General features: G+C 39.5%; 1 protein-coding gene across 1 annotated transcript in view; it reads right to left on the bottom strand.

Annotated features, from left to right (window-relative positions):
- The window catches only part of PDCL2 (phosducin-like 2), a 99,108-nt gene that overhangs the window by 20,809 nt on the left and 60,829 nt on the right, over positions 1-17,470 (bottom strand). The window contains exons 6-7 of the mRNA XM_006868075.1: positions 13,032-13,152; positions 12,350-12,440 (exon numbers count right to left, since the gene is read on the bottom strand). Coding sequence (XP_006868137.1) covers positions 12,350-12,440; positions 13,032-13,152 — 212 coding nt within the window. The remainder of the gene's footprint in view (positions 1-12,349; positions 12,441-13,031; positions 13,153-17,470) is intronic.

Raw genomic sequence — 17,470 nt, 5'->3', positions numbered from 1 at the left:
CTGTGTGCTGATGACCGGGGGGCATGCTTGTAGTGTATACCCTTTGGATGGTTGATGCTTCATGGAGGGGATGGTAACCATAGCAATGAAATGATATAGTATAGGATGAATGTAAAACTAATGTTCTCCCATGTAAACTATCAACTAATTCACAATAAAACATTAAAAAAAAAGAGAAGAAAGTGATATTTAAAAATCTGAAAAAAAAAAAAAAAGGTAGCAGAGGATAATGATTAAGAGCTTGGACTCTGAGGTGACAGTAAACTGGGTCTAAATACCAGTGTCATCACTGACTAACACTATGATCACTGGCAAGTGATTTAATCTCTCTGTACTTCAGTTTTCCCAATGGAATGAGGAGAGTACTAACACCTACCTGCATGGGACTGTTGGCATTATATCATTTAAATGCTCTAATGCGCGTACATTTCTCATCACAGTGAGCAGTCAATAAATGTTTGTTATTTATTCTTGGTTATCATTGATCCAATGTGGTTAGCTGACATTAAGTAGGCCACCAGCTCATGGAAAGCTCATGTACAACAGAAGCAGACTGTTGTGATCCATAGTGTTTTCATTGGCTGGCTATTGGAAACATATCATCATGCCTTTCTTTGTCTGGAAGCTCTGCTATAACCTGTTTAGCTTCATAGCAGTATGCAAGCCTCCAATGAAAGTCCGTGGTGTACAGACTGAGAAACAAACCTAGGCCTCCCACGCATAAGGCTAGAATTCTCCCCCTGGACACCACTGCTCTCTAATCATCTATCCTTAAAATTCTGTTAAATATTTCTCTCCAAAGTTACATATTTTGATGATTAATTATTGAATACTTGGATTCATGAAGCAAATCCAAATGGCTTCTGACATGTCTGTAAATTTCTTAACACTCAGTGATTCCATAAATAAATTAGCTGGGGTATGTACTCCCCTTCTCTCTCTGGCCTTAGTTCACATGTTAAAAATATGTCAAAGTGTAATCACTCCTTTTACATTGCAAATAATCCAAGTAAAAGTCAAGACTAGAGAAGAATGCCAAGGATACTAATCCGGGCCCAGGGCTCTCACAGTTTTCTAATTGAAGTCCTTTAAATTTCCTCCTTCAGCTACAGATATTCAGAACCTGGAGCTATTACAAAGAACTTTTGTTAGCCTACTATGACTGCAATAAACATTCATTATAATTCTGGACAGCTAGCCACAAGGTTGACAGTTCGAACCCACCAGCCACTTCTCAAAAACCCTACAGAGGGTCCTTATGAGTAGGGACAACAGAATTATTGATTTTTCTCAATGTGCTTTCATTGCCTTAATATTTAACAGTGATTCCTGAAAATTTTTGTTCCAATTATAGAACCATGCCCTATCTAATGGTGTGGTGGTAGTGGTGGTTATGTGCTATGGAGTCCGTTCCGACTCATAGTGACCCTGTACAGGGTTTCCGAGGCTGTAAATCTTTATGGGAGCAGAAAGCCTCATCTTTCTCCCACGGAGCAGCTGGTAGTTTCGAATTGCTGACCTTGAGGTTCGCAACCCGATTTGTAACCACTACGCTACCAGAGCTCCTTATCTAATGGTGTAAATGGCATAAAATGTCATAGAGTGGTCAGTGACCTGCAATTTTCACCTAACAATCGTATCACTGGGGATTCTGCTGCATAAACAAGAAAGTCCTCTAGCTCTTTTAAGCAGAAAAGAGCTATATATGGGGACTATAAATGCTTACAAACACAGTGGAAAGACAGAAGGAAAAGGCTTTAGGCTCGGCTACCAGAAATGATTCCCAGAACAACATTGTAAAACTGATCTGCCTAGAGAACAGCTTTCTTTGCCACGATCCAGAAACAAGAAAACCAAGAACTACTATTCCAATTCTACTCTGGGAATCAGCGAGTCAGTATAACAACTGTTGCCTCTAGGAACCTGCCCCATTGGCAACAATCTGAAGGAGAATGACTGCTGCCAGAAAATGGCTTCAAATGGTAATGCAAATGCTAGACATGTACCAACAAAGGTGGTGCTACTACCTTTTCTTCCCCCACCCCTGCATCTGTCAGTTTTGTGGTGGCTTGCGTGTTGCTGTGATTCTGGAAGCTACGCCACGGATATTTTAAACACCAGTAGGGTCACCCATGGTGGGCAGGTTTCAGCTGAGCATCCAGTTGAAGACAGACTAGGAAGAAGGAGAGATTGACTACTTCTAAATGTTTGGTCTCTGAAAACCTTATGAATAGCAGTGCAACACTGTAAGATAGCATCAGAATACAGAATAGCAAAACTCGATAAAGAGCACCAGAATACTGTCAGACAGAGTACCAGAAGATGAGCCCCTCAGGTTGGAAGGCACTCAAAACATGACTAAGGATGAGATGGCTCCTTAAATAGAGTTGGCCGTGATGACGTTAGTGGAGTCAAGCCTTTGGGACCTTTATTTGCTGATGAGGCACAACTCAAAATGAAGAGAAACACCTGCAAACACCCATTAATAATCAGAACATGGAATGTACGAAGTATGAATCTGGGAAAATGGGAAATTGTCCAAAATGATATGGAACAGATAAACATCATTATCCTAGGCATAAGTAAGTTGAAATGGACTGGTATTGGCCATTCTGAATCTGACAGTCACATGATTTACTATGCCAGGAATGGCAAATTGATGAGGAATGGTGTTGCATTCATCATCAAAAAGAACGTATCAAGATCTGTCTTGAAGTACAATGCTGTCTGTGATAGGATAATTTCCATATGTCTACAAGGAAGACCAGCTAGTGAGTTTGAACCGCCAACCTTGCAGGGCTCCAGAAGTAACAATAAAGACATCTAAGAGTAGATCAGCACTCTAATTTTAAAGAAAAGGCAACTGAGGCCCAGAAAGGGCAGTTGACTTATTTGAAGCCACATAGCAAACCTGCAACCAGGTCAGTAATAGCAGGCCAGTAGCTCACAGCCAGAACTCTTGCTACCACATTGGTCTCTTCATTTGCGTATGTATTCTTTTACCCATTTAGAACCCTTTCCAAATCTTGTATTCATATCCAAGGATGCAGAGTTGGTAGGTGGATCCCTGGTCTTGGACCTCCCATGTGCCTCTCTTGCTTTCTCAAGTCCTCCTCTCTGTGAGAAGCCCAAAGCAATGAATCTCTCCAATTACATATTAGGGGAGGAAGGAGATGGGAAGGGAGTCACTACTTTAAAGTCACTGATGGAGCTCGAGGTGATGCAAAGCTTAAGCACTCAACTGTTAACCAAAAGGTCAGCAGTTCAAACTCTGTGGGAGAGAAGACCTGGCAATCCACTCTCTCCCATAAAGACGACAACCTAGGAAACCCTATGGGAGTAGTTCTACCTTGTCATATAGGATCGCTCTGAGTCAGAATGGACTGAACAGTGAACGACAATGGAACTAACAAACTCAGCTAGTTCAAACTCACTAGCTGCTCCTCAGAAACCCTATACAGGGTTGCTGTGAGTCGGAATCGACTTGACAGCACTTAACAACAACAACAGTTGTTACTTCTAGTTTGTTTTAGGGCTACCCTTGATGAAAAATCTTTTCTTACTTAAGTCTCCTTTTGATTTCAGCCCTAGAGACAACACATGGCAAAGGAGCATTCTGGTAACTGGTTTATAATCTTGAGTCTTGTTGGGCAAAGAGTAGTACCTTCTTGTAACAAAGCAATTGAACCATGTTTCTTCCCCTTGCCATTCCCTAGAAATGCCTCCTTTTCTGCCAATGGATTCTTCCCAAACCCGAGATAATACCCCATCTGCCCTGTCCAGGGCCACCTTGTCAGCAGAGTTTCATGTCCAGTGTGGGTTCCACCTGCCTCTGATTGGACTTCAGATGCGCTTCCTCAGTTTCCACCTCAGTTCCCCAGTCAACCCACATCTGGGGTATAGAGCCTGTGTCCCTGGGAATTTGGGAGCCTGACTTTAGATAGAGCAAGGGAGAAGAGGAAGCTCCTGATTCCTCATGGCTTTTCTTAAGACAACCCACCTATAGCTAGCTGTCTTTGTGAAGTGAACAAGACACTTAATGTCTGAGTTGAGATCCTCCCATGCAAATGGAGTTAATTATCCATCGGGCCAAAGAGTCTGGTCAGGTACTGCAGTCTTTGCTACACAAGGGCACCATATTGAAACACACAGCATTCACATGACAGTAGTTTATTCACTGAGAGCATGAGAGTGGGTATACACAGCAGGCCTAAGCTGGAGGCAGTGACCAGTGTCCTCTTGCCTAGACCTGTGTGGGCCACAACATGAGACTTCCCTCCTGCAGTGACTGTTGCCACAGATGGGACAGCTACCAAAGGAGGTTCAAGGTCTCGTGGGCGATGCATTCATTTTTTTAAAAAAGGAGCTCTAGTAGCGTCGTGGTTACGAATCGGGCTGCCAGTCTCATGGTCAGCAGTTTGAAACTATCAGCTGTTCCACGGGAGAAAGATGAGGCTTTTTGCTCCTGTAAATATTTACAGTCTCGGAACCCTGTACAGGGTCACTATGAGTTGGAACTGACTCCCCGGTACATAACAACAACAACAACAACAACAAGGAAGACCAGTTAATACAGCGATTATTTAAATTTACGTACCAACCATTAAAGCCAGTGATGATGAAATTGAAGAGTTCTACCAACTTCTTCAGTCCGAAATTGATCAAACATGCAAATCAAGATGTGTTGATAATTACTGGCAATTGGAATACAAAGGTTGGAGACAAAGAGGAAGGATGAGTAATTGAAAAATATGGCCTTGGTGACAGAATGATGCTAGAGATTGCATGTAGAATTTTGCAAGACCAATGACTTCTTCATCGCAAATACCTTTCTAAGCAGCATAAAAAATGATTATATATATGGACCTCAACAGATGTAATACACAGTGGTCAAACTGACTACATCTGTGGAAAGACAAGGTAAAAAAACTCCATATCATCAGCCAAAACAAGGCTGGGGCAGACTATGGAAACGACCATCAGCTGCTCATATGCAAGTTCAAGCTGAAGCTGAAGAAAATTAAAACAAGTCCACAAGAGCCAAAATATGACAATGAACATATCCCACCTGAATTTAGAGATCATCTGATGACTTGATTTGATGCATTAGCCACTAAAGACTAAAGACCAGAAGAGTTGTGGATGACATCAAGAACATCATACAGGAAGAAAGCAAAAGGTCATTAAGAAGACAAGAAAAAAGGAAAAGACCAAAATGAATGTCAGAAGAGACTCTGAAACTTGCTCTCCACTACAGAGATGCTAAAGCAAATGGAAGAATGAGGAGATAAAAGAACTGAACAGAAAATTTCAAAATGTAGGTCAAGAAGACAAAGTCAAATATTATAATGAAATGTGCAAAGATCTGTAGTTAGAAAACCAGAAAGGAAGAACACACCCTGAATTTCTCAAGCTAAGGGAACTGAAGAAAAAATTTAAGCCTTGATTGTAATATTGAAGGATTCCATGGGCAAAGTATTGAATGATGCAGAAAGCATCAAGCAAAGATGGAAGGAATTCACAGATTTACTGTACCAAAAAGAAATGGTTGATATTCAACCATTTCAAGTAGTAGCATATGATCAAGAGCCAATGAAACTGAAGGAAGAAGTCCAAGGTGCACTGAAAGCATTAGTAAAGAACAAGGCACTGAGAATTGATGGAATACAAATTACAATCTTTCAACAAATTAATGCGGCACTGCAGGTACTCACTCATCTATACAGAGAAATTTGGAAGACAGCTACTTGGCCAACTGACTGGAAGAGTTTCCAAATTCCAAAGAGAGGTCACCCAAGGGACTGCGGAAATCAAGGGACAATATCATGAATATAGTATGCAACTGAATTTTACCAAAGATAATACAAAACGGCTACAACCATACATTGACAGAGAACTTCCAGAGGTTCAAGACAGATTCAGAAGAGGACGTGGAACAGGGAATATCATTGCTGATGTCAGATGGATCTTGGCTGAAAGCACAGAATACCAGAAAGATGTTTATCTGTGATTTATTGTCTATGCAAAGGCTTTCGATTGTGTGGATCATGACAAGCTATGGACAACATTGCAGGGAATGAACATTCCAGAACATTTAATTGTGCTCATGAAGAACCTGTACAAAGACCAAGAAGCAGTTATTTGAACAGGTCAAGGAAACACTGACTGGTTTAAAATTAGGAAAGGTGTGCGGCAGGTTGTATTCTTTCACCATAATTATTCCATCTATATGCTGAACAAATAATTGAGAAGCTGGGTTATATGAAGAAAAACGTGGCATCAGAATTGGTGGAAGACTCTTAACAACCTGTTATATGCAGATGATACAATTTTGCTTGCTGAAAGCAAAGAAGACTTAAAATAACACTGATGAAGATCAACGACCACAGCCTTTGGTATGGGTTGCATGTTAACGTAAAGGAAACAAAAATCCTTACAACTGGGCCAATAAAAAACATCCATATAAATGGATAAAAGATTGGAGTTGTGAAAGACTTCATTTTGCCTGATCAATCATCAATACTTACGGAAGTAGCAGTCAAGAAATCAAACAATGTATTGCATTGGGCAAATCTGCTGCACAAGACCTCCTTAAAGTGTTCAAGAACAAAGATGTTATTTGAGGACTAAGATGTGCCTGACCTAAGCCATGGCATTTTCAATAATATCATATCTATGTGACTGTTGGACAATAAATAAGGAAGATTTTTAGAAGAATAGATACATTTGAATTATGGTGTTGGAGGACAATATTAAAAGTTCCGAGGACTGTCAAAAGAACAAACCCATCTGTCTTGGAAGAACTACAGCCGGAATGCTTCTTGGAAGCCAGGATGGCCAGACTTCATCTCTCATATTTGTGACATATTTTCAGGAGGCACCAGTCGCTGGAGAAGGATATCATGGAGAGTCAGAGAAAAAGAGGAAGACCCCCAGCAAGATGGATTGACAAAGTGGCAGCATCAATGGGCTCAAGTGTGGCAGTAATTGTGAGGTTGGCTCAGGACCGGGCAACAACATCATCTTCCCCCAATTACTTTAGTTCTGAATTTAAGATTTTTGTGGTGCCCCAGAAACAGTTTGGAAGAACATTGGACTTTTGTGAATGTATCCTGTTGTTGTTAGGTGACATCGAATTGGTACTGACCCATAGCGACCTTATGCACAGCAGAAAGAAAAACTGCCCGATCCTGGGCCAACCTTACTTGAGTCCATCGATGCTGCCACTTGGCCAATCCATCTCGTTGAGGTTCTTCCTCATTACTTAAATCTCATTCCTCACTTTTGTTACAGAGCCTCTGGGTGCTTGTTTAGCCTATCTGCCTCAAAAATATAAGCTTTATATTTGCATAGACTTTTTGTCATCCTTTTAGCTACTATAGTTTCTCTGTTGATTCAGTTATACTTTATATTTTATAGATATATATCCGTGTGGCGCTGTGGGTTAATGCGCCAGACTACAAAGCCCGTTTGAACTGCAACGTTGGCTGTTCAAGCTCACCATCTGCTCCTTGGAAACACTATACAGGGTCGCTATGGGTTGGAATTGACTCGACAGCACTTGACAACAACAACAACATATCTATATAATAGCATTTTGTCTTTTCTTTTTGAATATGTTTCTTTTTCTTATCTTATGGCAAAGTGGGTTAAGCATTGTTCTGCTAACTGAAAGGTCAACAGTTATTTCAAACCCATCAGTCACAACGCCCATAAAGATTTACTGTTCACAGGGTCACTCTGAGTCATAATAATCTCGACAGCAGTGGGCTTTTAAGGCATGAACTAGGATCATGTAGGTCAGTACATCCTGTCTTTTTCTCAATTTTTATAATAGCATTTCAGGTTTGTTAAAGCTATCAGGTCAAGTTTCTTTATTCCAGTTTGCTAATCTTTTTTTTTTTTTTTAAATACAGTTTCTAATTATTTTAACTTGCTTAGAAAGACACCAAAAATGACTGTATCAGAATATATTTATTGTGAGTAGATATGATTTGAATTGGGACTGCTAACCACAGGGTCAGCAGTTCAAATCCACCAGCTGCTCCATGGGAGAAAGATGAGGCTTTGGCTCCAGTAAAGATTTATAAACTTGGAAATCATATACAGGGTTGCTATGAGTTGGAATTGACTAGATGGCAGTTGGTTTGGTTTCTGGGGGTTTAGATACCAATTGAATTAGACAGAGAGGTAGTGACAGAGGGTTACATAGGTCATTGTTATGCTAATTTCAGGAGATAGCATCAAAGCACAGGGCAGGTTATGGAAACTGTCATCAAGGGCATGCCATATACAACAACCTCTAGTCAGACCCTGGAGTCCCTGCTTCTTGAAGATGGCTGCCTTAGATAACTTTCTAAAATAATCCAATGCCTAAAGTCAAATGGTCTCCACTAAGCTGTTTACTAAGCTATTGCTTCAATAGCTTCAGACACTTCAGAAACCAGTTTCTACAAGGCTCAAAAAGACACAGATGAACTATGTTATAGTTAAGGTTTTGGGCCCAGATTCTCAGTGGTTTGACAGTAGTGGTAGAGGCATAGTAATCTTCCATGATGAGATCTAATGTAATGTAGATGAGATCTGCTGTGAGCACTCAACTGAAAGGATGTTTTCTCAGTGGGTGTGTCCTCTTTCCTATTTATTGGACATTAAGAAAAAGCTAGCTTCCTTTCTGCTGGGCTAGATCCTGCATCTAGCTCATCATGTGACTTTCATTTCTTTGGCCTTGAGTCAGTGAGTTCAGCAGCCTGCCATCTTACCTGCCAAACTTGCTTATCTGCTGTTTGACCTGCCAAACTTGGTTCACGGACCTGAGACTTATCCAATAACATTTTGTGAGCCATTTCCTTGATAAAAACTTCTTTGTATGTATAAGTATATAAAAATCATTAGTTTTAATTTTCTAAAGAACCCAGCCTAAGACAGCCTTGCTTGTTCACCCCATTTCCAGGAACCCTGAAATCTGGATTTCAGGATAATAAAAATGATTTTGTCACTTTCAATGATGAATTTTATTTAAATTAGCACTATCAATATGACTGTAGAATTTTCTCTTTTTAAGAATAAAATTATTGAAAGGTTACAAGTTCCTTTGTTTTTAAATCCAAAATGACATTGTTTTTGTTAGGTGCCATAAAGTCAGTCCCATGCATAACAGAATCAAATACCGCCCAGTCCTGCTCTGTCCTCACAATCTTTCCTATGTTTGAGTCCATTGTTGCAGCCATTGTGTCAATCCATCTCACTGGGTGACTTCCTTTTTTTTTCATTGACCCTCTCTACTTTACCAAGCATGATATCTATTTCCTGGGACAGGTCCTCTATGATAGTATAGTAAAAGCACATAAGATGAAGTGTCACAATCCTCTTGTCTAGGAAGCATTCTGACTGCCCTTCTTCCAAGAAAGATTAGTTGGTTTTTCTGGCTGTCCCTAGTACTTTCAAAATTCTTTGTCAAAACCACAATTCAAATTATCAAAATTCTTCTCCAGTCTTCCTTATTCGTTTTCCAGCTTTCACATGCATATGAGGTGACTGAAAATACCATGGCTTCCATCAAGCCCATCTTAGTCCTTAGAGTGACATCTTTGCCCTTTAACAATTTTAAAAGGACACTAAGAAAAAGGATGGTTAAGCTTCGTCTCTCATACTTTGGACATATTGTCCAGAGGAAACAGTTGCTGGAGAAGGATGTCATGCTGGGTGAGGTGGAGGGTCAGAGAAAAAGAGGAAGACCCCTAACGAGATGGATCAGCCAGGTGGCATCATTGATGGCGTCAAGTGTGGCAGCGGTAGTGAGGTTGGCCCAGGATCGGACATTGTTTCGTTCTGCTGTGCATGGGGTCGCTATGAGTCGGTTCCGACTTGATGGCACCTGACAACAACAACAAGAAAAAGCTAGCTTCCTTTCTGCTGGGTCTAGATCCTGCATCTGGCAGATTTCCTATGCAGATTTCCCTAAAGCATTATGTCATTTGATTTCTTGAGTGCTCCTTCCATGAGCATTGAGTTTTGACCCAAGTAAAATGAAATCCTTGACAATGTCAATCTTTCCTCCATTTATCATGATATTATTTACTGGTTCAGTAGTAACAGTTTGTGGTCTTTTTAAAAATATATATACATTGGTTGTAATACATACTGAAGACTGTTTTCTTTGATCTTCATCAGTAAGTGTGCTTCAAGCAAGGTTGTATCATTTGCATATTGCAAATGGGTCTGCCTCCAATCTTGATGCCACTTTCTTCTTAATAAAGTCCAGCTTCCCAGATTGTTTGCTTAGCATATATACTGAATAAACATAGTGAAAAGATACAACCCCAAGGCATACTTTTCCTAGTTTTAAACCAAGCAGAAAACTTTTTTCTGTTCGAATTGTCTCTTGGTCTATGGCAACTAACAACAACAACAACAAACACTCCACACCACCTTACATTTATGCCTGCTTTTCTTGATAGTCTTTCCATATGTACTCATCTTTGTGGTTGCATTTCATATTTCTCTAAACATTTAACTCCGTTTTTCTGTTTCCTTGGGAAACAATATTTCTGCTCTGACCCATAGTAACTTGCCTTAGTGTATGTTTACTGAATCTGTTATTGTGAGTTCATCACATGATCTTAATCAGACACTCTTGAGCCTTCCTCCTGAGAAGGTTTGCTTCTACTTCTTCACAGAGCCAGCAGGTACCTATGTCTTAAAGCCTCATGTTTTCTAAGGATGTTGGCTTAATTCGGTGTTCTTGGCTCAATGCCCCTTTCTACTAAACCATGATTCAGAATCCTGAAAGCAACGTAGCCATCAGCATCTGCCTCCTAGCAACCCTGCCTCTGCTTATTGTTTGGGGGGAGTAGTTTGCACGTTCCTTTATCACTGTGAGACAGGCAAGACCTCAAGAACTGTGTCTTATGAAGAATATAAATACTCTACAGACAGTATTTAAAAACATGCTAGAAAAAGACTCCTGGCCTTCTTTTTGTTGACCTTGTATTTATATTTTCTGCTTTAATATAGATAGCTAAGTGAAGTTTTGCTGTATGTTGTTTTGTTGTTTTTGTGTGCCATTGAGGCAGTTTTGACTCACAGTGATACTGTACAGAGTTTCCAAGAGCAGTTGGTGGGTTTGAACTGCCCACGTTGCAATGATCAGTCCAGTGCTTGTCCTACAATGCCACACCAGAGAAATCATACCCTATGTAAGGGTGGTGATGGTGGTGGTTATGTGCCATGGAGTCAGTTTCAACTCATAGATGTAACCCTGTACAGGGTTTCTGAGACGAGAGCAGAAAGTCTCATCTTTCTACCCCAGAGCAGCTAGTAGTTTTGAACTACTGACCTTGCCCAACTTGTAACCCACTATGCTACTAGAGCTCCTTTTGTAAGGGGTTTGTTGTTGTTGTTAAGTGTCGTCGAGTCGGTACTGACTTATAGCGACCCTGTACAGTGTTTCCAAGGCTGTAAATCTTTAAAGGAGCAGAAAGCCTCATCTTTCTCCCATGGAGCAGTTGGTAGTTTCGAGCTGCTGACCTTAAGGTTCGCAGCCCGATTTGTAACCACTATGTTACCAGAGCTCCTCCTCTGTAAGGGGTAGTTAGTTTTTAAAAGTTCCTTACAAATTAGTCTCCTTTATTCTATCTATTTTGCACACAAAATAGGATCTGTTCTTAGTTTCATCCTTACAATACTTCTCTATTCAAAAAGTCCTAAGTAAAGCACCATTTAAGGTGAAACTATTGGTCTCTTCCTATCTGTTGCCAAAAGAGTGAAGAAAAATCAAAGACACATGGAAATAATTAGTTCAAAGGACTAATCAACTACACAAACCTCAGTCTCCATGACCCTGAGACCAGGAGAACTAGATGGTGCTTGGCTATTACTGTGGATCGCTCTCAGAGGGATCACAATAGGAGGTGCTGGCAAGAATGGGAGAAAAATATGAAACCTCAAAACCATAAAAAATGATCTGATAGAGACCGGTAGAACCCCTGAGACTGTGGCCCTTAGAAACCCTTCAGGCCTGGAACTGAACTCACCCCCATGAATCAACTTTCAGACTACCAGACATGTCTATAAGGTGAATATTAACAGAAGAGAGGTATGCACGCCTTAGAATAAGATCAAATGGGCATCATGTGCCCAGGCATAAAGCTCAGAAATCAGGATGGGATATGCGAGAAGGAATATGGAAACAATAAATGCAGGGGGAGTGGAAAGAGTGCTGCTATATTGTGGGGATTACAATCAAAATGTGTATGGATTGTTAGATGGAAAACCAATTTGCTATGTAAACTTTAATCAAAACACAGTAATGAAAAACCTCCTAAGTAATCTAAATGAAGCATTGTACCTATATATTTCAATAGCTTGCATATCTTCATCATCAAATTCATCTTCAGCTTCCTTCAACTGTGCAAGAGTCATCTTTTCATATGGTTTAACTAAAACACAAATTGGTAGAAAATTTAATTGCCTAAAAACAATTATTACTTTACAGTTACATATCTTGAAAAAAAACAAAAACAAAACACCAAACTTTGATATATGGATATCAAGGATCTTGCTTAACAACCCTGAAACAGTCAGCTACAAGATATTTTTAAATGTTGGAAAAACTGCAATATTAAAGTGTTAACCACTTTCTTAAAGTTTGTAGAATTGCCAGAATACATCTAAAAGAAAAAGTGAAAATCAATTAGACCCCATAAATGGAACTTTCTCCATATACCTGAAAGGCTTGACAAATGATACTATGTAGAATAACCTGAGTGGAAGGGAATAATGAGCTAGATGAATATGCTGGGAGAAAAAGTTCATGGAGTTAGAATATTCCAGCAGTTATGAACGGGCACTGACTTTCATTATGCAATTTAGTCATTTTAGGTGACAGCACCATAATTTTGAAAGTACTATGTGTAGGGCTTTAATTAAATGAGTTTAGTGTTCTCTCTCCTGCTAAGTTCATGAAATAGTCCATTATTATTATAACTGTAGTATTCTTTTCAGTCAGCCCACCAAATGCATAACTATACCCATTGCTTCTTTCTGTAAGCGTAAAACCATTTCTTCAATTTCATCTTTTGGTTCTTCTTTTGGAGGAAGAATGCCAAAGTCTCTTAAAATTTCATTCCATTCTGTGTCTTCATTTGGATCCTAAACAGACAAACATTAAAATTTTTTATTGAAATAATTGGATATTTTAATACATTTGTGCAAAACTGACATGTAGCAAGGAGTTCCAGAAAGATGGTGGACTAAGCAGATATGCTACACAGACTGTCTACAACAAAGATATGAGTGACCAGATGAAACAGATATCAATGATAATCCTGGAATCCTGGACTTCAGAGGAAAGGATATAGCTGTGGATTGAATACTGTTTAGGAGAAGAAGCTGATCAGGGTTGGTGAGAAAGGAAACAGACAAGTGACTGCCAGCTAGCCTGTCTTGGTGCAACTATACTGAACTTTTGCAAGTAGCATTGGATCTAGATGGTGGTCTGATGGGACAGATGTTTACCATAGCTGGTGATAAGAAGGGTTAGATTCTCTCTCGTTCCACACACTCCTTTCATTACTGGAGGTGGGGCCAGTCCCTATTCTGCCTGAGGTCAGAGCTGTGCCATTGTGAGTTGGGTGCCGGGAGCACCAGCCAGTGCTTGAAGGTAGGTGAACTCTGCTTCTTTACACCTGCAAAATGCATAGAGTTGGTCTTCGGCCATCCCCAGATTAGCAGAAACTCTCATAACCAGTCACCCTGCTCCCAGTTTCCCTCTGTGCTTCAAAGAGTTCCCTCTGGGAAAAGAGACTCTGACCTCAGTCCCCATTAGAGACTAAACAAACTGCTCTGGATTAGATGCTACGACCACAGACAACACTTAGATCTCTAGGAACTCCATGTAGGACCAGGCACACCACCTTCTCATTCCTCCCTCTCTTACCTAATAGCTCCTTGACTGGCAGGAGCCCCCATAGTTTTCTTCTCTCTGGGTCTCGCTCCTGCCATAGTTTTTCCTATCATTGTTTTATTTTTTCCCTCCTTCTTCTCATTCCTTTCCCTTGTTTTTATGCTTTCTTTCTCTATTTTCCTTTTTTTTTTTTTTGTATCTTCTCTTCTTTTCCTTCTTCTTCATTCTTTGTTTTTACCTCTTGATTTTCCTTCATTGTTCTTTTATCTTGGTGTGGTGCTGTAGTATTAGCACTGGACTAACCACAAGGTTGGTGGTTCAAACCCACCAGCCATTCCTTGGAAACCCTATACAGGGTCGCTATGAGTCAGAACTGATTTGATAGCACTTAACAACTACAAATTCTTTTATCTTTATCTCTTTTCTTTTTCCCTCTCTAGTTTTACTGTGTTTTTTTCTTCTTTTGATTTTATCTTCTGTTTTATTTTATTTTCCTTTTTTTCTCTTTTTAGTAATTATTTTCTTGTTGTTGTCTGGCTTTTTTCGTCTTCTTTCCTTTGTTATTTTATTTCTTTGCAGCTGTTTGTTTTGTTTGTGCATTTGTTGTTGTTGTTAAGTGCTGTCAGGTCAGTCCTGACAGATAACACCCCTATATAGGGTTTCCAAGGAGGGGCTGATGAGTTTGAACCACTGACTTTATGGTTCAAACCGACCTTTCCAGTTTAGTGCTTTAGTCTACAGCCAAACCAGGAATCCTTGTTTATGTGTAAGTATGTGCATTTTCTTCTTGCCCTACCCAATGAGAAACCGCAACAGTGCCCATTCAGCCCAGTCAGAACTATATCCTCTGCAGACCCACCCATTGGGGAAGAGCCATGACCAGCTTCTATAACACCTGATCAATGACAGACAGTAGCCACCACCAACCAAACCCACCTGAACTGTGGGTGAATGGAGTGAATGGAGAACTGCACACATGCTTCCATTCCCTAATTACACCCACCAGGAGGCAAGTGATGAGTGCCTAAGAACACACCAGCATACAATTATCAACTAAATAAAAATACAATGAAAAAAATACAAATACAATGATACCACAATGTCTCAAAGACAACAGGCAATTTCAGTTCACACTACGAAACAAGATAGAGTGGTTCAAACAAGTGAGCAAGATGGAGAGTCAGAAAACATTTCTGAGGAAGAATTGAAACTACCTGAAAAAGATTTCAAAAGAAAAATATTCAGGTATCTTCAAGGCATGAGAGAAAAATTAAGAAAACAGCATATGAAAGTAAGGAGAACATAGAACTTTAGAAGAATTCAGGAAAGCACTAGTAAAACAAACAAAATAAGCAATACAAAATCTGCAAATTGATAATAAATACTCAGATTTCAGAAGTGGAAAATAAGTTTAAAGGGCAAAGGAATAGATTTGAATCAATGGAAGGCTGAATTAGTGAATATGATGACAAATCTCACATTACTAGTCTGTGTTCAGAAGAATAATCAAAAAAAAAAAGAAAGAAAAAAAATCTGAAGAAAGCCTAATATTTATGTGGGACACCATCAAGAGGAATAACTTATAAGTGATCAGAATTCTAGAACAGGAAGTTGTTGTTGTTGTTAAGTGCCATTGAGTCAGTTCCAACCCATAGGGACCCTGAATAGGGTTTCTGAGGCTGTAAATCTTTATGGGAGCAGAAAGCCTCATCTTCCTCCCGTGGAGCAGCTGGTAGTTTCGAACTGCTGACCTTGTGGTTCACAGCCCAATTCGTAACCACTATGCTACCAGAGCTCCTTAGAACAGAAAGAGAGGGGGGGAAAAAGCACAGAGAAAATTGTCAAAGAGGTGTTGGAAGAAAACTTCTGTAACATCATGAAAAACAAGAAGAATTCAAGAAACTGAATGAACTCCAAACAGGATAGACCCTGAAAGAAAATAACCAGGTATATCATAATCAAGGTAAGGTGGAGGGTCAGAGAAAAAGAAGAAGACCCTCAGAGAGATGGTTTGGCAAAGTGGCAGCAAGCATCAATGGGCTCAAGCGTGGCAACAATTGTGAGGTTGGCACAGGACCAGGCAGTGTTTTGTTCTGTTGTGCATAGGGTTGCGATGAGTTGGTACCAAGTTGATGGCACCTAACAACAACCACAAATCATAATCAAACTTTCCAAAACCAAAGACAAGGAAAAAAATCCCAAGATCAGCTCAGGAAAAATGAAAAGTTACCTAAAAAGGAGAACCAATAAGACTAAACTCTGATTTCCTAGAAGAAATCATGTAGAGACTAAAGGGTAATGGGATGACATATATAAAACTCTGAAAGAAAAAAATTGCCAACCAAGAATCTAATACACAGCAAAACTGTCACTCAAATACAAAATTAGGACATTTCTAGATAGTCAGAAATTAAAGAAATTTGTAAAAATCAGATCAAACTTACAAAAAATACTAACGGGAGTTATTCAGACAAGAACCAACAACAACAGACAGCAACTGGATATTAGCATACATGACAACATCACCCAGAAGTCAATCAGATATGTTGTTAAGTGCTGTCGAATAGGTTCCGACTCATAGCAACTCTATACAGAGTTTCTGAGGTTGTAAATTTGCAGAAGAGGAAAGCCTTATCTTTCTCCAATGGACCAAATGGTGAGCTAAACTGCTGCCCTTGTGGTTCAAAGCCCATTGCTTATCCTACAGTGCCACTTCACTCTGTTTACTTTAGAAACAAACCTTTGTTGTTGTGACGTGCCATCAAGTCAGTACTGACTCATAGTGGACTTGTGTAGGGTTTCTAAGAAACAGCTAATGAGCTTGAACCGCTGATCTTGTAGTTCAAAGTGGCCTTGCAGTATAGCACATTAACCCACAGCATCATACCAGGACTTAGAAGATTGAAAATAGGGAATCAAATATATAAGTGTATAATGAAGACAACTATAAAGCAAAAAGAAGAAAATAGTGTAGTTATAAAACTTCCAAATGGTGAGGAAGTCAAGTAAATTTAAAGACAAAAAAGACTGCTTTAAATTGGAGGGGGGGGAATAATAAATTACAGGGTTACCTCAAAGAAAATGAATAAACTACATCAGGAAAATTATGAAGATTTTGTAAACATTAAAACAACAGCAATGAAGAAAATGACAAGAAAACCAATAAACACAATGAATTCAGCAGAGAAAATTATGTGGAACTAAGAAGCCAGCAGCACCACAAGACACACACAGCAAAATGGCAGCAAACAATTCATATCTATATATGATCACATTGGACATGAATGGACTTAACGCACCAGTGAAGAGACAGAGAGTTAAAAAAAAAGAGAGAGAGAGTAGCAGAATGGGTAAGAAAACAGGATCTTTCAATAATCTATTTACAAGAGACATACCTTACATTTAAAGACACAAACAGACTAAAAAAATCAAAGGATGGAAAAAAAATATATCAAGTTAATGCACAAAGTGAGCAGGAGTGACGATTTAAATCTCTAATAAGATAGACTTTAAGGCAAAAACTAGCATAAGGCACAAAGGACACTCTATCATGATTAAAGGGTC

The sequence above is a fragment of the Chrysochloris asiatica genome, unplaced genomic scaffold, assembly GCF_000296735.1.
Source record: "Chrysochloris asiatica unplaced genomic scaffold, ChrAsi1.0 scaffold00115, whole genome shotgun sequence".
Taxonomy (NCBI): domain Eukaryota; kingdom Metazoa; phylum Chordata; class Mammalia; order Afrosoricida; family Chrysochloridae; genus Chrysochloris; species Chrysochloris asiatica.
Note: the sequence above shows the minus strand (reverse complement) of the source record. Positions and strands in the feature narration are given on the sequence as shown.